General features: G+C 40.6%; 1 protein-coding gene and 1 pseudogene across 1 annotated transcript; both read right to left on the bottom strand.

Annotated features, from left to right (window-relative positions):
- Positions 1 to 9,328: 9,328 nt before the first annotated feature.
- On the bottom strand, positions 9,329 to 10,630 carry LOC149097178 (uncharacterized). The gene has a single exon (XM_089278836.1). The coding sequence runs from the start codon at positions 10,420 to 10,422 to the stop codon at positions 9,871 to 9,873; it is 552 nt and encodes a 183-aa protein (XP_089134962.1). The 5' UTR covers positions 10,423 to 10,630; the 3' UTR covers positions 9,329 to 9,870.
- Positions 10,631 to 17,719: 7,089 nt separating this feature from the next.
- On the bottom strand, positions 17,720 to 19,693 carry LOC149097177 (uncharacterized; annotated as a pseudogene).
- Positions 19,694 to 25,310: the final 5,617 nt, after the last annotated feature.

Raw genomic sequence — 25,310 nt, 5'->3', positions numbered from 1 at the left:
TAAGCTAGTAGTCCCTGCAAAGAAGAACGCAAAAGCTATGGTTGGCTATAGTCGTTCTTAGATAGAATTTCAAGCCTTCATAGTATTCTCATATCTTCTCACTCTGTGCGCGAGCTGTCATGTCACTATTTAAAAATAGCAACACGCAATAAGATATCGAGTGCAAGTGACATAACACATGATTGTCTTTGAACGTGGGTCGTCCGCTGTCTTCGCATTCGGCAGCGAGGCGGCCTTTCGATTATCAAGGTGGGAGAGTGATTTGGGCCCATATAGACCTTATATACAAAATAATCCCTCTTAGGTTATTTTTAGACATTGCACCCAGTTCTTCCGCGGATGTTACTCGCGCGTTGCGTGGATGTTTTCGTGGAGCCGATGTTTTTCAGTGTAATGTTTCGTTCCGTTTTACGGGCCCATTAACCGATTTTTAATGGGCCCTTAAAGCAAAGGAAAACCTCTAACTTTATCGGGATATCTTCTTTGATGTTTTGACTACAAACAAAGGAGTATAAAGAAGTTTCGGCTCTCGCTATGTTTTAATACATTTCGGGACTTAAATAAGAGTTGATAAGAGACGGATGTGTGTTCCCTGCGCAAACAATGACAACTGAATAGTGAACGGCAGAGAAATGTTTAGACAAACGAGTGCAAAGCGAACGAACTTCGGAACAAAAGCTAGGTAACCGAACAAACAGATGGTCGAAGGTGCAGGCAGATGCTCGCCGCCCAAGCGGCAAAAGGCAGTTTAAGCAACAACGGCAACAACGCCAAAGACAACGTCGAACCTACGAAATCCACGAATCTCGCAAGAATTCATCCGTGATTCATTCAGTTTTCTATGCTGTCAGAAATATCCCAAACAGATGTAAGACAGCGTCAAAATTCGAAAAAGAAATTTAAAAAATTGGCCGTGGTAGTTCACGTTCTTTCGAATATGCAGAATGTTGCCATTTCACGTTGTTCAGTTTTGTAAAGAACGGCAAAGAAATGAACATAGCAATATAACGCACGCTTACACAGCCATTGTACTCGTTGCCGTTGCCGTTGAAGTTTGCTTATTAAACTCCCTAAAACCAAATAAACAGCAAAATAATAATCAGCCAAACGAGCGCAAAACAAACGAAAGCCCGGCCGAACAAAAAGATGGCTGTCAGTGCAGAAAACATCTCTCTATGAAACGTCTTTTGAAAATCAAAACATATAAAATGACTTTTCCGACGTTTTGTCCTAGGTAGTTTCGAGAAAGTTGCTTGGACTGTCCACGCATCGGGCGAGTAACATCCTCGGAAGAACTGGGTGCCATGTCTAAAAATAACTTCAGAGGAATTGCCTGGGGTATATAGGATTCACTCTCTTACCTTGATAATCTCTTGGCCTCACCAAGAGACCATGATCCACCTCATTTTCTCTTGGCCTTACCCATTACTCATCTGAGTTCGAAATGCAAGTGATAATAGCGGAGCTCCAGCGGCCCACGCCAAGCGGAGCCCCATACTCATATAGGAAAGAAAAGGAAAGGATTTTCTTATGGTTATCACGGCTAGCGGTAATGCTCGTGGGCGCGTACGCACGACGACAGCGGCGACGGAGTCGCACAAGATGGTGGCCATACTCCAAATAATAGTTGACAGAGATATGCAGCCTGTACTTTTTTGATATTGGACATCGGCATGTTATGACCAATAGCCCTTTTCACGGTTAATTTTTCTCATTTGCATTACAATGTAATCCAACGTGGATGCGAGGCAATTTCGGGCTAAAACTACAAAATAGCCCGAAATTGCCTCACATACACGCTAGATTTGGGTTGTTCGGAAGCCGGTTAACGCTAACCCAGGATTAAAAGTTAACTGTTTTCACTGCTTTTGTTTTGTGTTAAAACTCAAAACAGAAGGCCAAACAATATACAGAAAACCTCACTGCAAAGTTACAAAACTCAAATCAAAATTCTACCAGTTATCCTGGGTTAGCTTAATCGCGCTCTGAGCAACCCGGCGGAGGTGCTATGCTTTTAAGCTTGCCTAAACGGCTATATATTATTTTTATAACTCGACCAGATATACGACCTTGCTCATGTTTTCAATTACATTTAGTGATTTACGTAAAGATCTTCTCTTTTCCACAATGCAAGACCCACATTTGACCAGATCTTTAAAAATGTGATGATTTTCGCCACACGCTATGGCTAATTAATTTTCGTATACAGAAATCACAGGCGCTAATTGTTATCTCGCGACAAAAATATGATAAATTACTTTGACTCGTAGGAAGATGTATATATCTGTATCTTATCTCTGCATCGTCACTCTCCATTTAGTGACATTTGAAGGGGTGCCCGAAGTAATGAACGTGGTTAGACCACAAACAATAATTCTTTTTATTGCCAACAGTTTGAACGTCATTCACATTGCGGGCGCGTGGGTCGTCCCCGTTTTTATGGCTATAGTATTTTTACCATAAATATAACCTTCTTTCGGCTCAAGTACCATTAAATAAGATTTCTTTTTGTAACTTGAATGACGGATAAGTTTGTTCCTTTGCATTACGTTCTGTACAGAGACTACTAGGTTCTCCCGTGTCAGTAGCTTACGATTTTCATGTCTCTGTACGTATTGCATGTCCATGAGCTCGTAGCTTTATGCGATGGCTTCAGTGTCTGAACTACCATTTTACATTATAATTGGAACTTAAAAAAGATAAATTAGTTTACATCCACAATAAATCGACAGTATTCAATCATTTCACGTTATGAAAGTGAAGAATGACCATCGCAGTTAATTTTCGAATTTAATCAATTGGAAAGAAGAAACCTGAAAAAAATCAGCGCTTCAACGGGATTCGAACCCGTGACCTCCGCGATACCGGTGCGATGCTCTACCAACTGAGCTATGAAGCCACACATTGGGAGCGAGGTCAATTAATTGAGTTCATATCTTCCCGTGAGGAGTGAAATGATGTGAAGTTTGTATGAAATAATTCATATATGAACTGCGGTTGTAGATGAAAGTGAAGAATGATCATCGCAGTTAATTTTCCAATTTAAGCAATTGGAAAGAAAAAGCTCGATTAATTGACCTCGTCTTCGCCCATGTCTTATAATCAGGACAGGTACAAACTAAAAATCTCGCTTAGTTTACATTGCATGAAGACGAGTCTTGAGTTCCTAAAGAAAGAGGAAACTTGACTGTTTGATTTATTTTCTCGTATTTCTTGATATGATGAGGCTAGCTTCAATCAAGGAAAGGTAAAAATTTACTCCTATATTTCAAACGCAGTTGCACGAAAATTTGGTATTTCCTATTCAATCTTGATATTATTATGTCAGTTGTGCTCGGTTCCTGTAAGTTATCGCACAGGAAGTTGTAAAACATGCTGTCGTTCGTGTACTCCTACACCATATCTGCCATGTTATATCTTAAGACGTATGGCATAGTTTCAGCTAAATACGTTTCTTAAGAGAGAGCTTAAGCAGGAGGTTTACGGCAGACGGCAAACGGCAAAGATTACCTCTGATTTTTTTATTCGTTTCTTGTAATCCTCAAATAAATCACGCAGGAATAGAAAAATGTCTACCACTATTCATTGCAAATACAAATATTTTCACTGTTTTCACTCTAGAGGCCCTGTTAGGGGTAAATTCCGACAAGCGACATGGCCTTGGAACGGCGACATGAGAGCTATGAATTGGCGACGAAAGACAGACTACTCTAGCGAAATAGAGAAAGCGACACCAATGGCAAGATAGACCGACAACGAATTTCGGAACTGAGAATGCAGTGATTGTTTTAAACGTCTGCGTCGAAGTGAAGACGCATTTCCAGAGTTTTAAATGTGTTTTCCTCCCTCACGCGCGATATCGACGGGTCGTGAAACACAGGCTTTCTTATATATATGCTAAAACGTCCACTTCGAATAAATCGGTCCGTATTTAGTATTTTTCTCACTCTCAGCCGAGAGAACAGTGGCCTAAAACGCCTAAAAACACGCTTAAGGAAAAAGGAAAGAAATCTTCGAAAGTCTGCTTCATATTTTTATCAGTGGGTCACCAGTAAAAGAATATGAAGTTGTATTATCAACAAATGGCATTATGGAAGGAAAAGAGAGACAGGGGAAAGCTGCCAAGGTCTTCTCGTGTTCAGCTGAAAGTAAGGGTTACGCCAAATTCAAAGGAAGATTATAGACAGGAGAGATTATCTGATTGAGGCCGTTGAGATTTTGAGTTAAAGAACAGTTGTTAAACATAAACATGGTAAAAATATTCATAGGTTGGATTGTACATTAGGTCCAAATACTGACTGGAAAATGGCTGAAAATAGCAGTTCCAAGCGTCTAAATTTCAAAATTTCCCGGGGGAACATGCCCCCACATCTCCTAGGAGGTTAGCAACTTCAGCGCTCGAAAGCATGCCCAAGCCCTTAGAAAGCATGCCCCAAATATGCCTCCAGCATGCCCCCAGCCTCTTAGAAAGTTTTGAAAAATTGAAGTAGCTAATTAAGAAGTCTTTTCCTTCATTCTGAGTCGAAATGTGATGCTTTAAAAGTAACCTTAAAATAATCATTAAACCCACTGACCGGAGAAATGCTGGCTCTGCATAAGAATTCCTAGTGCTGAAAAGTGTTCGAAGTAAGTGCAAAGCATACAAGGAGTAAATTATATCCAAAGAGATACTTAATTATATATGTACTGGACTAAGACAGCAAAGAACCTTCAATGCGTGAGATATAATAGTTTCAGCGTGAGAGCGCAAGATTGAATTCGTTTGCGTGAGCCTCATGCTCAATGCGTGAGACTTGGGAGCACTGTGTCGGTTTTTTTTTTTTTTTTTTTTTTTTTTTGATAAACAAAGGTATTACGATCTGTTATACGTGTAACTTCGTCTTAATCGAACAAGGTCAAATTTCCCGACACAACTCTTCTGAGGCGAAATTCCGACAGGCGACATAGGAATCTTGCGAAATGCCGACATGGCTGGTGGCGAAATTCAGACAGGGGACATGGGTACCCCCCCCCCCCTAACAGGGCCTCACTCTACTGTACAAACAGCTAAAGACAGATGGCAAAAGCTTCACTTTTGCCGTTTGCCGTTTGCCGTAACGTCATGCTTTATCTCTCTAATGTAGGTCACTTCGGCACGGAAGCCTTTTCGATCTGTTTTGAAGTTCGTCGTTCGTAATTCGTCGAAATTTTGCCCAATCATATCCATTCTCGTACCGTTTTGATTTATATTTTCACTTTGGTGTTTTACACCCAAGTATGATCTTAGATTGGGTTGCCTTTACAGTAGATGACTAATACGTCTATTTAATGTCTGTCAGGACTCACTAAACTGGTCTATGCTAAATTAAATCGTTGTCACCCAACTTTGGCATTAACATTATATATATAATACAGCCCGGAGAACCTCTTTAATACGGACAGAGGACAGAACCACAAGCGCGTGTTCCTATTACTGAAGTGAAAAGGAGAGATTATATGAATTCTGGCTTGGATTAGACCAAGTGAACCTTGCGTAAAAAAAAAGTAGTTGGTGCCTGTAAGCATGGGTTCAACTGGCCACAAATATCTGGCCGTATTAACGGGGTAGCCGTGTTAAAGGGGTTCTGAAAAATGACTGGCAAAGCTTTTGTTCTGGCTGTAAAAACGAGGTGGTTTTACCAGCGGGGTGGCCGAAAGGACTCCACTGTATCTATCTTCGAACATTTTTATACTTCCTGCAAATCAATTATCACTTGATTGAGAAAGTCAGGAATGTGGTAATCGAGTAACAATCAAAATCACGAGCTATGACTCAGCACATGATTTTAATCTGCGTTTTCTTCAAGTTTTGCGTTAATTTTCTTGTTTGACTTAGTTCTTCGAGGGACCACCATCAACGGTCTGTGGTAAACAATCATCCAGAATTCATTACAAGGTCGACTAAACAGCCTGTCATGACGATAGATTAATTACTTCAGTTTGGCGACTGAGATGGCTTGATAACATCAGGTCATTGAGTCCGTCAGGCTTAAATATGGGGCGTGTCATCTTTATGAGAGGTTGTGCTGAAAGACATTTAAGATTTGTTTACTGATAAAAGAAATGAGCCGCAAGAAATAATCTAGGGAAGAAAAGAAAACTTACAAGCCACAGGCCAAATGAGTCACGTCCATGCAATGCTCGGATAGGCAGGGGAAAAATGAGTGGGTATGCATGTCCACCTTCTCTCTTGACGTTTCACCCATGTACCGCTCGCATGCTCTGCTCTCCTACCTTTTTGTTTTTGTTCCTCCAAACGCACTAAGGGGCTTATTCAAAGGCTAGTTGTTTACTAGAGTGTCCAACATCTAATTTATCTTTACAGTGTAAGTACAATATTTAGCAGACATGCAAGTGAGAAGAGTATGGCCCGCGAAACTATCAACAACTGACCTGGTGGCTTAGCCCAAATGCATGACATTCCTGATTACACAGAACTGAACATGAATTTTTTTAAGTAGACTCTAAACTTTTCATCTTGAGATAATGAAATAGAGAACAGTTAATCTGTAAACCTCTGTAATGCGCTGTGATGTTAGTTTTCGATAGCAATAGTTAAAGTATGTTGCCACATAGCTCTTTGAAACAATACGTTTAGCACTTTGAATTTTCACTATTTTCTCTATGCGTAAATTTCACCAAGAGAAGCCTTTACGTCTTGTCTGTCCCCATTCTAAAAATACACAGCAGACCTTAGTTTCCATATGCCGCGCTCTTGAGAGAGGGACATTTTCTTTGAAACTGCAGAAGGGCAAAAATATTACGAACGTGCTAAGAACGTCTCCAATGCAAAATTTTGGGCAAGAATTTTGCCTTTAATGGAAAAATAACAAATACAAGTACTCGGTTAATTGATTTTCATCGACATTAACTAATTTGAGGAGAGTAAACACAGCCGCAAGGCGTCACATTACGTCAAAAATGTGACAAATGATTTTCAACTCGGAAGATGACGCATACATTGTCGGCTGCAAACACAAACGTGAGGAATCAAGACCCTTTGCTATTATATTAATTAGGAGCGTGCAAAATCATTAGCGCGGTTAGATCACAAACAATAACTATTTTAATTGCCAGCATTTTGTCAAACTGATATTACCCACGTGTGGGAGCGAAAACGCAAAGAGACTCGTTGATTTTGTCGTGTATCAGGGGCTGCACAATGCGGTACATTAGTGCTAGTGCTGGCTTTATATTAGGCCCTGTTAGGGGGGTACCCATGTCCCCTGTCTGAAATTTGCCACCAGCCATGTCGGCATTTCGCAAGATTCCTATGTTGCCTGTCGGAATTTCGTCTCAGAGGAATTGTGTCGGGAAATTTGACCTTGTTCGATTAAAACGAAGCTTCACGTATAACACATCGTAATACCTTTGTTTATTGAAAAACAAACCGACACAGTGCTCTTAAGTCTCACGCATTGAGCATGAGGCTCACGCAAACGAATTCAATCTTGCGTTCTCACGCTGAAACTATTATTTCTCACGCATTGAAGGTTCCTTGCTGTCTTAATCAAGTACATATATAATTAAGTATCTCTTTGGATATAATTTACTCCTTGAATGCTTTGCACTTGCTTCGAACACTTTTCAGCAGTACGAATTCTTACGCAGAGCCAGCATTTCTCTGGTCAGTGGGTTTAATGATTACTTTATGGTTATTTTTAAAGCATCACATTTCGACTCAGAATGAAAGAAAAGACTTCTTAGCTACATGTATTTCAATTTTTCAAAACTTTCTAAGAGGCTGGGGGCATGCTGGGGGGCATATTTGGGGCATGCTTTCTAAGGGCTTGGGCATGCTTTCGAGCGCTGAAGTTGCTAACCTCCTAGGGGATGTGGGGACATGCTCCCCCGGGGAATTTTGAAATTTAGACGTGAGTGAGTGAGTGAGTGAGTGAGAACTTTATTAAAGACGCTTGGAATTGCTATTTTCAGCCTTTTTCCAGTCAGTATTTGGACCTAAAGTACAACTGAACCTATTTTTACCATGTTTATGTTTAACAACCGTTCTTTAACTCAAAATCTCAACGGCCTCAATCCGATAATCTCTCCTATCTGTAATCTTCCTTTGGAATTGGCCTAACCCTTACCTTCTACTGAGAAGACCTAGGCAGCTTTCCCCTGTCTCTCTTTTCCTAGTTGATAATACAGCTTCATATTCTTTTACTGGTGACCCACTAATAAAAATATGTAGCCGACTTTCGAAGATCTCTTTCCTTTTTCCTTAAGCGTGTTTTTAGGCGTTTTAGGACACTACTCACTCAGCTGAGATTGAGAAAAAATACTCAGCAATGACGGACTCGATTTATTCCACGTGGACGTTTTAGCATATATAAGAAAGCCTGGGTTTCACGACCTGTCGACATCGCGCGTGAGAGAGGAAAACACATTTAAAACTCTGGAAATGCATCTTCACTTCGACTCAGACGTTTAAAACAATCACTGCATTATCAGTTCCGAAAATCGTTGTCGGTCTATCTTGCCACTGGCGTCGCTTTCCCTATTTCGCTGGAGTAGTCTGTCGTTCGTCGCCAATTCATAGCACTCATGTCGCCGTTTCAAGGCCATGTCGCTTGTCGGAATTTACCCCTAACAGGGCCTCTTATATGTCGTTTCGTTGGGTATATCATGTCTAGTCACATAACTAATTAATTAGTTAATTAATTAATTAAAAAACGAGATTTTTTTTATAAACAAGCCGAAAGACCTGTCATTAGTTTTACCCGTGAGCTAGAGTGTGACCGCTTTTTTGTCTAGTAGTTTTACAGTATTGAATATGTAATCCGGCCCCTTGTGATCCGAAACGCGGAACTGTACCTTTTTCCACAGCTAATTGCGTTCACCTAATAATGAGATGATGATTTTTGTGAAACTTTCAACGCTAGTGCTGAATAATAGGCAGTATTTGTTAAACAGGAATTTCCTAGATCACGAAGAGCTAGTGAAACTGGCGAGACGTACGCGCACTGAAGCGCTTTGACTGCCGTTCCCCCGGACTGGACTTAAATACGAGTTTCTTGTTTTGAGAAAACAAGATAATTTTTAAAGTTTGTTGTGCACTTTAGCCAAACGCGCAGCACTGTACCAGTCATTGTCAATTTTTTCTCACGGATTTCAAAAGGGCTAACTCAGAGTAACCGCAAATTACCTGATATCACGTGTAAAATGTACCAACTTCAGTTTCCTCGCTTACTTGTTTCATGTCAGTATGATTAATTTGTTTTATAGTGTCTGCTTTCATAGTCTGCTCGTTGACAAAAGCTTGGATAGATGTAGTCCCTTGGATAGAACAAAAGACAACAACAACAACAACAACAACAACAACAACAACAACAACAAAATGATTTAGCGTACAATTTCATCGATCTCGGAGATTCCTTCCTGTTTCTCCATGAATGTTTCAGGTGCGGGCCCGGCGGTTTCTGGATTACTCAATCTTCCTGCTTTTCAATTTTTAAGACGAACAAAACCCACAGAGCAAAATCAATACAGGCAGAGTGTTAGTTAATGAATCATTTTGCTTTTCAAGACTGATCAGCGCCTACACCTTATTCTGGCAATATTAATAAAGTAGAAACTAAAAGAACAAGAATTAATATAGTTTCAACAATGTATGTGAGATAAGCACTACAAATAATGTCTAAACATACCGCTAAATTATTTACAGACCTGCGGCGATAAACTATTGCAATTAGTAAATATAACAAAATTTCACCATAAACTAAGAAGAATTCATCTTTCGCAACCACTGACGCCGATAAAACCAATCTGTAAAACTTATCAAAATCGTTACTTACGATAACTTATGTACATCTTGTCTATGAACTATTGGCGGGTGTCAGCCCAGTTGCGTTAGAGCCCCATCTCTTTGAATCTGTTATTGATAACTAATGTTTTACGGAGTTCCAGTAGAGAGGTACTTCTAGATCTGCATCCCACTTGGATGTTGCGTTCAAGCTCTTTACAAATTGCCATTCTTCTTCTCTCAAAACTCTCACTTCCCTGATCGAAAACCGAATCATCGATGTCTTCCTCTTCGCTTTCCTCGCACTGTTCATAGTCAAAAGTATCTTTCTGTTGTTCGATTCGTTTTGAACAGGACCGTAGTTTCTTCTGGCTCTTTGTGAGCTCATCCTCGCAAACACACAGCTGGTCCAAGCGAGTCAAGCTTGCATATGGGATATTTTTAACGCCACGCTTTGGTTTGCAACTGAATGCTTTCGTGAAAGAATTTCTGATCCGTTTCCACGCATCTTCTTTCCAAAGCTTCCCAGCTTGTAGTGCCCTGGCTTTCAAGGTACTTTCATCTTTTCCTTTCTTATTGCGTTCACTGACGGAATTCTGTTCGCGGTAAGTTACATTATCCCACACTAGAATTTGCGATGGTTTTCTTCTAATGTGCATTTTATTTTGACCGTATTTAGCTATTTTCGACTTGTAGTCTTCCTTTCAGGAAAGTCAGAGACGAAAATACGTCGATACTGCAATGCCCCTGCTTTTATGCAACGCATTCGTGGAATGCCTTATACAATAGCTAAGACATTAACGCGTAATTACAGTCAACTTCCTTTAAGCTTTCACGGAGCTATTTTAGGAACACAGGAACATTCAAGGGTACAATCACTTAGCACCCTCCCTTTGTGAAAAGTGTCTGTTGAAAATGACTGATGTGTGGAAACCATAACAGTTTTTTAAAGCGCTTCATTTAAATATTTTTGTTTATATTCCATACCCCAAAGTAAACACCACTTTGTGGTAGCGAGAGAAATTCTAAACTAAACTCTGACGCACTTCCTTCAAGCAGCAGTGCGGTCACCTCCGTTTACAAAGTCGACGGAAATACCGCTCGCCGCAATTGCTTTTCCTGCGTAAACAAACATCTCTTTTACGATGAACTACAAGGCCGACGAAGCAGTCTGTCTACAAAAAGACAGATGGCTGCTTCGGAGACACGATGACAAGTTATGAGGGCAAGGTCATAGACTGATTACGACTCAAGAATTTTGTGTGTTGAAACTTGAAAGAGATGTGTTTTACTGGTAAAGAGAAGACAAATAATGATTTATGCGCTGATGTAAACAAAAACGTTTGCGTAAACTATTAACGGGGTGTGTGCCGCAATTGTATTTTAAATTCCGCGCGTGTTGGAAGCTTAAGACCACACATTACGGCCATTACGCGACACATCACTTAAAATAAACAAGAAAAGTTACTACTCCGTTTTAAAACTGAATGGATTGTGAACTTGACGATCTGTACCCAAGTTTTCGCATAGGTTCACCGCTTTCAATGATTCTCAAAGTCCTTTTCAATGCGGAAAGAAACTATTTCTCAACGCCTACGTGATTAAGACCCATCCGTAGCAATTTGAGAGAAAACGGGATTACATGAAGGGATAACTTCAGCAGGGGCCGAGAGGTTTCGCCCCTAGGAGTGTTTTGGTCTCACAAATGCAATGGGCGCGTACTTGATCTTAATTGCCAATTTTTGGCAGAAACGGAATTCTGGATGGGTTGACCTTCTTGTTTGACAAAGGGTATGGTTTTCTAGGAAATTACGAAAGCGTATTTAGATGGAAATGGCAAATAATATATCATTTTATCATAACGCGATGCGACAATGTTCCTCAGTTATGCCTAGCTACTCTGATCTGACTCTCAGTCTCTAACTCTTTCATTCAAATTTTACTCATAAGCTTTATTCCATACAAATTTAATTTGCTCACAAGAAGCTGTATTTTTGCAATAGAGTTTTCTAGTGTTTTGGCTACGTTTCATCTCTTCTTTTTTTTTTTTTCTTTCTTTTTGTTCGTCATTCTTTCCTTCTTTCTTTATCCGCTTCTCTTCAGCGGAAAAACCGTTAACACCTAACTTTTAAGAGGAACTCGATATTCAAACTCAGCTACTTGACGTGGGAGCTGAATGTTTCGCTAAACTTCGCAATAAACTCTTCTTGTTTTTCCCTGCTTACCTCTGTTTGGTTTTTAGACGAATATCGGCAAATTAAATATCCTCTTAATCTTATCACTTTATGCACTCATTTTTCTGGATTTCTTCTCGCAAAGTTCGCGTATATAATTCATTTATTACCACCACAAAAGTCTAAGAAATCCGTATACGGGAACCGTAACTAGCTTTATGAACACTTTCGTCAGTATACATATTTCTGTTTGTTTGATGACAACTTAGTATGTTTGTAGTTATTTTGTTAGGCGTTTCTGCTACTTTTTCTCGCGTATTGTTACAGTTTCCTAACGCTCTCCCTGCGTTTCTTTATCCTTTTCTTTTCAGCCGGAAAGGTTAAAACCTAACCTTTCAAGTGCTTAGTGTGTGAGCTAAGTATTCCGCTATAGTACTTTTTTTTTCTCTGCGGAACTGACAGAGTTGCGTTGGATTTTACAACTTTACGCATGTTTGCATTTTGTCCATAGCGCTCGGTTTTGAAATATATCCAGTTCTATTTACAAGACTAAAACATTACTTAAATTACTTGAAATTACTTAAAAGGAAAAAAAGGCCCAAGGGTCACGCCAGAATCAAACAATCAACTTAAAATCACTTTTAGTGAAGTCGCATCACAATAACTTAATTTGTTGTCTAAAATTTTGATTTCTCAATGCCCTTTTCAGGATCTTTTATTAACTTTAATAATATTTTAGCCTTGTAAATAATATTTCCACTTCGTGTTAACTTATGTTGTTTTTAATATCAACCTTTACGAACGCCGATGAAAGCGAAATAAACCTAATGGAAATTTATTAGTGAGAAAAATTTGACATAGTTCGGATTAATATATAAAACCGATCAATAATATTCAGTAGCCTTGGATTCGGCGTCACATAGTTTATCCAAAGCGTATAGACACTAAGAAATATTTACCATGCGGTAATTTCTTTTTCAAGCTCTCTTTTCAGCTTCATAATAATAGCTCTTAATCGGTGACAGAGTAGATTTCTTTGTCGTTAAATCTTTCACCCGAAGTCCACATACATGATTCATTCCACATAATTAGTGGTAAAAGCTTAGCTAAAGCGATTTGACCTCTCTTCAATTTTACTATTGTGACAATGTTGCTTTCATGTGATATTTGGTTGCTTATTCTCGCTTCTTCGTTACCCCATTGTCTCCTCCCTGTGTTTCTTAATCCTCTCTCTTTCAGCCGGAATAGTTTTAAAACGTTTAAGACGAACCCGAACTGAATCAAATGATTACCGGATACGTGTGCGAATCAGGCATTTCACTGTATATAAACAAGTTGATTTCTGTTGTGCATGGCTCTGGTGAAATGTTCGGTTTTACTAGTATTTGAAACATGTCTACAAAGATTTTATCAAGTTTGTACATAAGTATATATGTTGATCATCATTAGTAATCTTATAATTTACCAATGCATGGTTGACGTCACATGTTTTCAGTCATGGTTTTGCGTAAGGCCTTAAGGAAATGGCCAATTAAATTATAATAGAAGTAACACTTCAAAATGGAGGCGCCTTGTTTGGTGGAGTTTACACGTTTTTCCGCCGCATACTGAACGAGGGGTCAAATTTCAGAAGGGGAGTATATGAAACATAAGTATATTACCTAGTGTAAGAAGTGTAAGTAGTGTAAGTATTTTATAGCGGCCCATTCCTTAATAAATTTGGTAACCCATCAAGGCGAGAAAATTTGGTTATGAGGTCACCGTACAAGCGAACGCCATGCGTACAGACTCGATCTGAGGGAGGGGGAGAGGAGTCTCGCGGTAATGCGAACGGGGGAGTGGAAGAATGCCATCTTTTCTTGGTGGGAATTTTAAAGAAAAGAAAACTCATTTCTATTTGTTGTGTAAACAAACGATAGCGGAGGTTGATCTAACGTTTTTAAGTTGCGGTTGCACTGAAGCAAAATAAGATCGCGAAAGACAGCGGACCAGCGCTGGGGAAGGAGACGAAACAGTACTGAACAATGCCGTAAATTATAGCGAGTCAAGGGCTAGACTGAGAAAGGAGGTGAAATAATACCGAACAATGCCGTGAAGCAAAGCTAGCGAGGGCCATAGAAAGGAGGCGAAATACGCGGCAAATTGACTCAAAACCGAATATGTAAGACAGTCTTCGGTCAAAATATAAATTTAAAAAATTGGCCTTCGTGGCTCACGTTCCAGGCTTCGAAGAACTCGGTAATTTCATAATGTTGTTTCGCATTATTTTTTGGAAGGTTTATAACGCACGTGCAAAGCGACTGTTCTGCCGCCGGGTTCGTTAAAGCCTTAGCGACGTTCCCGATGCCGTCGTCATTGTGGTTTGCTTAAGGTTACCGTATACCTTCAGGGGTGTCTCGCGTCCAAGCGATGTAGCGCGTCCGGTTTAAGCTGTAGATACCTTAGACCCTATATCAAATTAAAGCTTATAGAGCTGGCTATCAAACCATACCAAAAATTTTGAAATAAAATGAATTGCCAATTTTTTCACGGTCACCAAATGCAAGCGTCCTAATCACCTTTTGGAAGCTACAAGTCAAAGCGAATTTTGTTTTTCGCCATTTTATTTTTTTCCTCGGTTTCAGGACAAAAAGCGCTAAAAAAGCGTGTCTGCGTTTTTCCATATTCAATTGTAGTAAAAAGTTACAGAACATTTTCGAAATAGGATTAAAAAAATGTGAAGTGATCGTACAAAAATCGCTCTCGGAGAAAAAATATTTCGAAATAAACAATTCGCAGACACGTTTTTGTTTTTTATATGTTAATCTAGCTACTGTCCAAATTTGAGGGCAAACAAACAAATTCCGTTTGAGTTGTAACTCTTTAAAGTGTCTGCTTCAAGTGAAAAAATTTATCCCAGAAAACAGCGCTAAGAAAAATATCTTACTTCGCAAACAAACTCCGCCCACAAACGCCTTCAACTGGGTTCTCAGATCACTGAGCCAATCAGCGCTTGGAAAATTTACTACCATTAACTCGCGGTGAAATTTACGCGTGAATCTGCAAAAAAAACCCTTGCGTTTCGCAATGCGCTCAAGGCGGAGAGATAATTTTTCTGCAGCTGGGTTTTTCTTGAAGCTGGTTTGGCAAAATGGGGAAGACGAAAAAGGATACGAACGTTAGAGTAGCTGGGCGACGAGAACAAACAAAAGAAAGCGCGGCAGAGCAAATGTGCATGGATAATATTGCAATGGATCTCAATGAGTTGGACGATTCATCGGTATCGAACTCAACAAAAGAGTCACTGCAAACATCGCTGTTATCGCTGTCGAGTTCCCAAATTTTACACAACCTTTCTCTTCTCTTGACTCGATCTTTTTGCCCGCTTGATACGTCCGTAGCTTCATCCGCGAGGCCAACTTTCGCTTCTTCACTCATTAATGTATTTTTATTCATTATTCGCTCTTTCGAACTGGTAAACGGAGTTTTCCGTGGTCCATGTTTACTTATAACTTAATAGAATTACATCTAACACGAAAAATGCTTGGATTAACAATGCTGATTAACTGAGTAGCCAGCCAATTCGTGGTATCAATATCGGTAATATTCCCGCGAAAGTAGTCTCGGTTGATTGCATACACGTTATAGGGCTGTCAATCAAGAGGGAACTTTTACTTCCGGCCATAACGTAAAACATCCATTTCTCCGCCAATATTAGGTTTTTTTCAATTTTGTTTTCAGAAATTAGAGATTACTCTTCGACCATTAGTTTGAACCAAAAATCCAAATTTGAAGAAAATTGCCGATCTGAAGGTATACTGTAACCTTAAAAATTCCTAAAAAATGGAACCAAAGTAATAACTATTGAACAGTCATGACCACAACAAACGCAGCGAACCAACTGCACATCTCAGTGAAACAAGGCGGTCTAAGATCGTAAGTAGGGCTGTTGCTTGACGTGCTGCTACGAGTGTTGATCATTTGCGGTGCGCAGCAGTTCTGAAAATAGCATGTGTGATATGTGCATGCTAATAGATGCATGTCTCAAAGAAATATCATGAAACTGTAATCGTTCTGATGTATACGTATTTCATCATGAAAACATTGCTTATCTGAACAGATCATTAGATGGAAGTGAAAGCTACGGTAATCATACTAAAGTTGATTTAAGTTGTGACGTCACCTGTCTCAGGGGAGATTGGGGTCACTGTCACGTTTGGTATTTAACAATATTTAAACCCATAAGGCTTTTCTACTGAGTAACACATTGCATAAAGTCCCACTAGTGAGGTGGCTTAGGGAAAACATCGTTACCGACTGGAAGAAAGCATAAAATTTGGCACAAAAACTCATTTTGGTCCTGCGAACAAATTTAGGCTGGGTGCCACATGATCCGATTACCCGGGGGCGTGGCACGCAATTCAATTTGCAACACTCTTTGCCAGCATGAAAACGAGGCTTGTATATTAAAATGTAAAATATTTGTTTAAAAACATAAGAAATAATCATTTGGGTACTCTATTTATTTCACAAAGATTTAACAGTAATTATGATGTAATCACCTGACAATCACATCCCGAGATTTTTGTTTTCTCGCACATACTGAATACATAACAAGAATGTCATTACAGAATGGAGTAACCTAAGAAAAGCACACACATCCCGTGTTTATATTTATATCGTAAACTGCAAGTCGTACTACGAAAATATTATTTATGACAAGCTCGAAAAAAATCAAATCACGGAGGTGTGTCAAGAAAACTTTGAAAACTGGCTGGCAACAAGGAATTTGAAACACATTCTATTAAGATCAGGTTAATGTTAATTATTGCTGCATTCTCCTGAACACTGACATAACCCTGCACAAGGGAGATTAGCTTTGATACATTTGCATCTGCCAGCACATTCTTGTTTGCAGCCACATTTAAGGAGTTCTAGACAGGCTTTGGCCGCTCCAGGAAGGGTCATCCAGACAGGTTTCCGCGTGCCATCCATGTCACACCAACCCCATCCCTCGGGTGAAGGAACCATCTGAACGGCCTGCAGGCTTGTGTACCAGATGCTACTTTGGTAAACTGCTCTTAAAGTGTGCTGTAATAGCGAGTCCTACATAAGCAAAATTAGAATTCAGCTTTGCTACTTTTGTCCCTGTCGTTACACATTTATTACTACAGAAACACGGCATGAAATAAATAAGAACAGTAGAATAAGTCGAAAGCCTGAATTTCACTCTTTACAAAATGTTGCGAGCTCAATTTACGTATGTGGGAGAGATGTTCTCTAGGGTCCTGTTCCTTTTGGTGAAAATTTCTTTGCGGGCTTCATTTACATTGATCACATTGCTGGCCTTGTCGTAGAGAACTACGATAAATCGCTCCAGAAGTTTGAAGATGGAATCTTCTTTGTCCAGCTGGTAATAAGACTGATCTTGCAGGAACTTAAATGCCTCTGTCACGTTAGGGAATGACTTCCATACGTCCCAGGCGGACTTCTTACCCTTACCAAAGAAACAGGAGGTCGTGTCGCATCCAATGAATGAATGAAACATAGGGAGTGCCCGAAACGTTTCAGGGCCAAGAAATGCGCGGGTGGCATTCACACTGATGTATTGGACATATTTCCCCATGCCCAAACCAATCCAGATGGCTGCAGACGGATACAAAGCGATCAAGTCATGAAAAATCCCTATCATTATGACAAGAACATCCGTATCCACTGTGCGAACAAAAACCTCACTGCATCCTTTGTTCAGCGCGTGTTGAACATGTACAGCAATTCTTGTGCCGGCTTCCTCGTGGTCACATCACTGTATATCGGTAGAACCTCTGCTTGAGACTACAGATTCGTCTGAGGTGATGTTTACCTCCTTGTTCTCGGGAAACTGGAAGTTTGAAACTCTGCTTGTCAGGATGGCCAAGAGTTCTTTCTTGTTGGTATTGTCTTGAAGAAATGCTTTCCAGTTTGGAGGACTCTTGGTGTCACCTGTTACTTTTCTTCTCTGACCCTTACCTCCCTTCTCTCTTGTTGAATCCTTGATATTGTTCGCCTTGTACGTATCCCAAACAATGTCCACTCGTTTACTTGATTGGAGATGATTCAGAATGAATGGGATAAAGACGTTTTCAGCATAGCTATCAAAGGTGGAAACAGTTGTGGATGGAAGGGCGTGAACAACAGCTGCTCCATCAAAGATCTTACAATCGTAGAGTGGAGGTGGATCCGGCTGCTTTGTACTGGCAGGCTTAACACATGTCAAGAGGTCTGACTTCTTCCCGAATCTTAGCTTTCCAAACTCGGAGAGAGATGGTGGGTAGGGCTGGTTTTCGTGCATAAAAAATTCGTCTAGGTCTCCGCTTCGATGCTGGGTGGCAATGTACAAACGGCTGAAAAGGTTGCAATCGCTTCTCAGTACACTTACTTGCTGCTTTGATTTTGCTTTTGGCTTGGGCTTTTGTCGTTTAAACAGCGGCAGAGAATTTTTCTTGATGGTATCATGAATCGATATAGTTCTATCTTCGATCACAAAATTCTTGTACTGATTCTGGCCCACACTCTCGATAGACTTCAATGCATTTACAACCTCTTCTGATGCGCAATCTCCAGTGGCAATGTTCACAAGCTCTTGCACGTCTCCTTGAAACGGATTTCCTAATGCTTTCATCGCGTCTGTCAGTTTTAGCACCTGCGTCTGGTATGTCTTCTGTGCAGAAATGCCACTTTCATGGTGTTTACCCTTTACCTTTTTACTGAGCTTGAAACTCTCCCAGCAAGCGAGCAAACTCCGGACCAGAGACCATCCATCTTTGAAATGCTGTTGGGCTTTCGGTTAAGCCCACTGCACCACCAGAACCTTTTACGATGGCGTTGTTCTGCTCGTGAGCTTGATCAATTGGTATCATGGAAAATGGCTTCTTTGTCTTAGCTACAACTTAGTATTTCTGTACGTCTTCTTTGACTGCTGGTGACAAGGATTTCATGTCCCTGATGTGCACTGGAAGCCATCGTGCATAATTAGTATGATCCAAGGAGTGAAACCATGGAACGAGGGCTTCAAGTGCTTCAACATAGAGTAGAAAATTTCCTTCACGAAGGGATCTAACGAAAATGAGTATGAGGACTTCCAACCTGAGAATCATGTCCCAAAAATGGAAAGTGGGGCTCTTTTCACTTGTGGAGGACTTCCACTGCTCAAAAGATTCTTCATCATACACAGGGCCGGGACTCTGGAGAAATGCCTCCCTTTGGAGCTTGTGGAGAGCTAAAACAGTTACTTGGTGAGCATGCCTAGTTCTTGTTAAATGGGTCACTTTTAAGAACGACTCTGCTGTACCAGAAGATGTAATCCTAGCTTCTGCCAATGATGCTGTCCATCCTGAATCCTCCAGGAGGTCACCGCATACTATACACTCCATAGAGCCATTTCGATGTGCAGTCCACCAAACATCACTACATGCCTGCTCTCTCCATGGACCAAGGGCCAGTTCCATTGAACAAATTTTGCAACTGCAAACAAAGGCTGGTCAAATGAAGTGATATGAATTTGCCCCGGATTTAGGTACGCCGTTGCCTTTCGCTGCATCTCCATTCCATGTTTGACCATTGCCAATGAAGAAGCTTTTTCGTAAAACAGAAGCAGCAGTCCAGAAATTACTGGCAACATAGGCGGTGGCCTGTTCATGGATCCGTGGTAGCCTGACCAAGTAACGACGTCATTACTTCGAACTTCCTTGTCTACAGTAGCAAGAGCATGCTGAGCCCAACAATCTTCCTGTGCCATTGCTTCCTGTAAGTTTCCGGAAAAAGCTTCTGTATACTCCGTTTTTGATACGGCAAGTTCCGTTGCTTTAACGCCAACTGCAGGAACGGTTTTATAGCTCTCTAGAAGCTGTATATTCCTTTCCGATCCTTGAGGAAGTGTTATTGGAGGCCTCGACTGAGCGCCAGCTACCGAGCTGCTTGGGAACTGAAAGAGACTTATCCCTGTGCCGTGAAAGGATCCCTGTGCTGTAGTTGAAGAAGGATTGTAATCCATATTGTCAAGGGCTCCAACAGTAAAAAGGCCACAGTTCAAGTTTAGGGGAAAAACCACTCCATCTTGTTGAAAGCGACTGCATACAGCAGTGCCTAAGCCATTCATCAAATCATCCAGTCTGTCGCATGAGACGCTTATCCCCAGTTGATAGAGCTGGTTTATGATCTTCTTGCTTCTGGTATATGAGTGTATACTCAGGCCAACGTAAAGTGGTAATGGGGGCTCCCTTTCCAGTGAATGTCGGTTGCTGGAAGTTGAAGAGGATTTCTTTTTGGAGTTGAACACAATTAGTTGTGATATTGTCAGTGTTGCTTGTGACGCTGTTGCGCTTCCCTGTGCTATATTGGACCCGTTCAACAGCATTGATATTAACACCTTTAGAGAAGAGGGAACTGATGCATTTTGGCAATTACTGGGGAAACTCCCATCAAAGTGGAATCCAGGTTCGATAAACATTTCGCATCTCACAATCCTTGCTGCTTTCGCCAAAATTAGAGCGTCGGATTCATAATCATGTTTCCATAACTCTTCCCTAAGCAAGGACGCCATTCCTTTATTGAAAACTAGGAGAACATTCTTCCCGTCACTTTGTTCCTGAAGTTTGCAGGGAATTGACTTAGGATACGTGATTTTAGACGGGTCTTGTTAAGTTCTTTCTCAATTCCAAAATCTTGTAGACGGTTCACGTACAATTGATGTAGTTCTGTCAGGGTCAATATTTACTTTCCATCGTCTACGCAGCTCTCCATGAATGAAATTAACTCTACGAAAGCCCTAGCCTCATTCTTCTTATCTTCCTCACCTGACTGGCAATCTTGACTTTGACGAAGAAATGCCCTGTGAGGATTAGTTAGATTTGTCATACATTTTTGTGGTATTTTGCCTCGATTGCAATCATATCTCCACCTGCTCTGTGCTTTAACAAAGCTGAATCTTGGAGGTCGGTGGCCATTTTTCGCACTTTTTCATCAACTTCTAGTGTCATAACCTCGTGAAGGTCGCCAGTTTCCCCACAAAATAACCAAACCGCCTTGCTCAAAAACTGCCTCTTAACTCTGGTCGAGGTTTCGTCTTCATAAACATCACTTTTCCTTTTGTTTCTTGCACGTTCAAGTTTTGAATTGGAAAACTTCAAGTGACAATTTAGCAGTAACTTCTGGCCCAAACTCCAAATTTACTGGCAAAGCATCAAGCTCCTTAAATTGTTTTACGTTCTGCAGAAAAGCCGTGTGCACTTGTTCACAATCGTTGTGAGGACTATATCTACAGGGCATTTCAATGGTTCTCTTTTACGGCTACCACAAATAATGCATGAACTCCAATCCATTGCCTCTAGACAATTAAATTTAGATACAGATATAAATAAGTCCCTGTCTAAGTAACGAACACGTATTTGCCTAAATTATCTTTATCTAGAATTCTGCGAACGTTTATTTAAAAGAGCGAACTTTAAAAAGAACATAAAATATGCAAATGAACGCTATGGTATTAATTTTTATTGGCTTTGTCACTGGCGCAGAGCCGGGAAAAAAAATTAGTTTGTTTGCTTTACAGTGCAATAACAATGTGTGGCCAGAAATGTTTTATCGCAGTTCTCAGTTGAAACGACGCTCTTTTACCTGCCACAGAAAATATAACCGAAAAGTTTTGTTGTTGTTTAGTAAATGCATTTCCAATACTTGATTGTTGGGAACTTAAAGCTGGTGAAGTTTCATCGTCGCTTGGTAGTCAGGTTCTGAACTTAGTTTAAAATACCCTTCGGAAATTCTTTTTTGCCGTAATAAACAGTTAACAGTAGCCCAAAGAATCTGAATTCAATTAAATAACTATCTACCCATAGTAGAAACCAAGCATTCTGTTCATTCTGTTCAATATAAATAGAAAGTTGGCCTCTTAAAATTAGTCTATTTCGCCGGCCATCTAAAGCTTAAATTGCATCGTCAGATAATCAAATATTCTGTTTGTCTTACATCGTGTTGCCTGAACGAAGTTAGCTCATGATCACTTTCGACAAAACCAAAACTGATCCTCAACTAAATTCCTGGACTCGTGTTTCCCGTATTTGGCGCCTTTTGCATATTTTTCCGCGCTTGGCTCCGGTTGTATATTATCCTTTGCATACGTGGCAGCGATTGTATATTTTTCTATTTCCTCAGTTTCTCATTCGCTTAATGAAAAACCAAAGTAAAACTATATTTAAAAAAAAAAAAAAAAAAAAAAAAAACGAATTCAAACTCAACTGCATGCTCTGAAGTCAGGTCATTCAACATGAGCGAAAAAGCAAGAAACATTCAATTTTCACTTGACATAACCACGTTAAGGCTATCTAAGTGAACCACACAACCTAATTTACAAGCTGTTGACGTATTTTGGTTTAACTTGGTGATCAAAAGCATAAAAGCTATGGATTGATTTATCAGCCTCGTTTTCATGCTAATGAAGCTTATCGAGAATTGAAATGACGTGTCTTCCCCCCCGGATCATCGAATCACGTGGCACCCAGGCTAAATTTGTTTCTTATACTAACAAGATTCTTTGTGCCAAATTTCATGCTTTCTTTCACTCTGTAACGATCTAGCCTTAAAATCACCCTAAACCACCTCACTACAGAGCGCAGCATTGTTTATAACAGCAGTTGTCTTCTTCTTTCACCCTGTTCACTACAGTTATTTCATATGTACTGATCTGCACTCCTGTAAGTTCATGAATGCCGCATAACCCACCGTAGCAACCTCGTTCCCAGGGTCTTTTCCCTGGCTTGGGGGTGGGGCGGCCCCCGCCCCACCTCCAAGCCAGGGAAAAGACCCTGGGAACGAGGTTGCCACCGTAGGAAAAAAGATGGCGGCTGTACATTTTACCACAATGCCTTGTGAACCTAACACAACCTATAAGGCACAAAACTTGTCCAACAACATGAGAGCGTTCGCTGACAGTGCCTTTCACATGGATCAACATCGTCTCTTGCCATACCGAACTTGTAACTATACAACAAGTTTTGCTGGTTGACCAAACCATATTCCGACAGTCATCATAGGGAAAAACTCCCTCTAAGCATGGGCATATCATTAGCCCCGTCTTACTAGGGTCATCAACAAGACGGTCTAAACCCAGCTCACGTTCCCTACTGGTGGGTGAACAATTCATCACTTAGCGAATCCTGCTTCGCAATGATAGGAAGAGCCGACATCGAAGGATCAAAAAGCAACGTCGCTATGAACGCTTGGCTGCCACAAGCCAGTTATGCCTGTGGTAATTTTTCTGACACCTCTAGCTTAAAACTCCTGCAGCCTACAGGATCGATAGGCCACGCTTTCACGGTTTGTATTCATACTGAAAATCGAAATCAAGTGAGCTTTTACCCTTTTGTTCTACGTGAGATTTCTGTTCCCATTGCGCTCACCTTAGGACAACTGCGTTATCATTTGACAGATGTGCCGCCACAACCAAACTCTCAATCATCCGTATGATTCTATCAGTTACTAGGCACCTTAAGATACCAGGACGGGACGAGCTAGGACGGCTACCAGAAGTAAATTTACTCAACCGGGCATGCGCACGAGAAATCTCGACTCATCTTCTCTACTGTCCTCGACTCGTCGAGGACGCCATTTCGCCCGACTAGCCGTCGTATCGAAAACGTGAGTATTTGGTCCTTGTTTTGCCCCGATAAATGTTCTAATCGACTTTATTTTCAGTTATATTGATAGGAATGTTTATAAGGTTCACATTTTTCGTGATTGTAGTGTAGAATACTACACTGAGATAGGAAAATGTGAATAAAAATGTTCCTCGTCTGTTCGTTTGTGTTTCAGTTACTGTTCAGTCGCTGTCACGAGTGAGCAAGCTCAATACAAACTGTATGCATTGAGAATACATCAGTGTAAGTACAGTCGATAAAATGTTGTAAGAATGAATGCCATGGAAGCATCTATCGAGCAAATAAAATACACATTTTCAAACTAATGTTTAGTTGTTGTTTTTTCATACTACCCACAACTTGATGCAACGTTTCTTTTATTTATATAATAGTTGCGGCTTGTTACAATTACAGATGGAAATTGAAATGTTCACCAAAAGTCAGGATTCTTCGGCGACAGAATTCTCAAACGCTCTGGTGGTAAAAAGCAATCTGAGGCAGGTCGATCAGATTGTTCGTTTAATTTTTTCAGACGGAAATTCTGTTTTATCTATTAAAATATGACAGATGATGACAGATGTTTGCTTCGCTTATTAAGAAAAAGAAATTCAGCATCGCTGTTCATTGTCGTTTAAGCTTAATAAGATAAGATTTCTACCATCTCTTTTAAAGTCTAAAGGATGTTCGAATTATTGACGTCGCCGTCCTTTGCGAAAATACACACCTTAAGCATTTTGTTTTTGGCGACACAACGGGACCCACGAAAGTTTCCCGCGTCCACTGCCGTTCCCGTACTGGCCTTTCCGTCCTCGTATCTTAAGGTCCCTACTATGAATCACTAAAGAACAGGGTAGAACCCGCATTGGTTTTCTATCTAATAAATACATCCCTTCCAGAAGTCGGGACTTTTCGAATGTATTAGCTCTAGAATTACTACGGCTGTCCATTTAGCCATGGTACAATCACATAAACGATAACTGATTTAATGAGCCATTCGCAGTTTCACAGTAATAGTGCTTATACTAAGACATGCACGGCTTAATCTGTGATACAAGCATATGACTACTGACAGGATCAACCAGGTAACTATCCCTCAGTAAACCCGACGGGAACCCTTTTGCGTTTACTTTCTTTCAAAGGAGCTGGCATTCGACTGACAATCTGCACTGGGAATCCGGTCGGCCACGGAAGGCGCACGAGGCGGACGGAAACCCGTTCTATCTTTGCCACGTTTTCCCACTGCTTCACCCTAGTAAACTTCAGACATACCAGTGGGACTGGCAAGTCCACGGAATGTCAAGAAGATACATTAGGGAGGAATGATTCTTCGGAATCTAAGCCTCTATTCTTGGCCAAAGGCCATCACGTACAACATCCATCCATTCTCTCGTCTACATCGAGACAACTTGGCTACAAGTTCGGTCATTTCATGCTACCAATCGAGTAAGTTTGGTCAACTTTGCTCCTTTTCCCTCAAAATGCCATCATTTCGTGTACGAGGACACTTTACCTAGGAGGGCTTACTCATACGGACCAAATACAGCACAATTAATTGCTCCTTCGGTTTTTCCCGATGCCTGCCCTCACATTAGTACCGGAAATCGTCTATTCCCCAATCGGAGCGGCGACAATTCGCTGCCAAAATTGACAATTCTCGTAATCCATAGTACAAACTAGGGATTTTGAACATTTTCAAAACTTTTTTCAGGGAGCTATTCACAGCGT

Source organism: Orbicella faveolata, unplaced genomic scaffold (assembly GCF_042242905.1).
Source record: "Orbicella faveolata isolate gen_17 unplaced genomic scaffold, um_ofav_v1 contig_47, whole genome shotgun sequence".
Taxonomy (NCBI): Eukaryota; Metazoa; Cnidaria; class Anthozoa; order Scleractinia; family Merulinidae; genus Orbicella; species Orbicella faveolata.
This window is presented reverse-complemented; position numbering and strand designations above follow the sequence as displayed.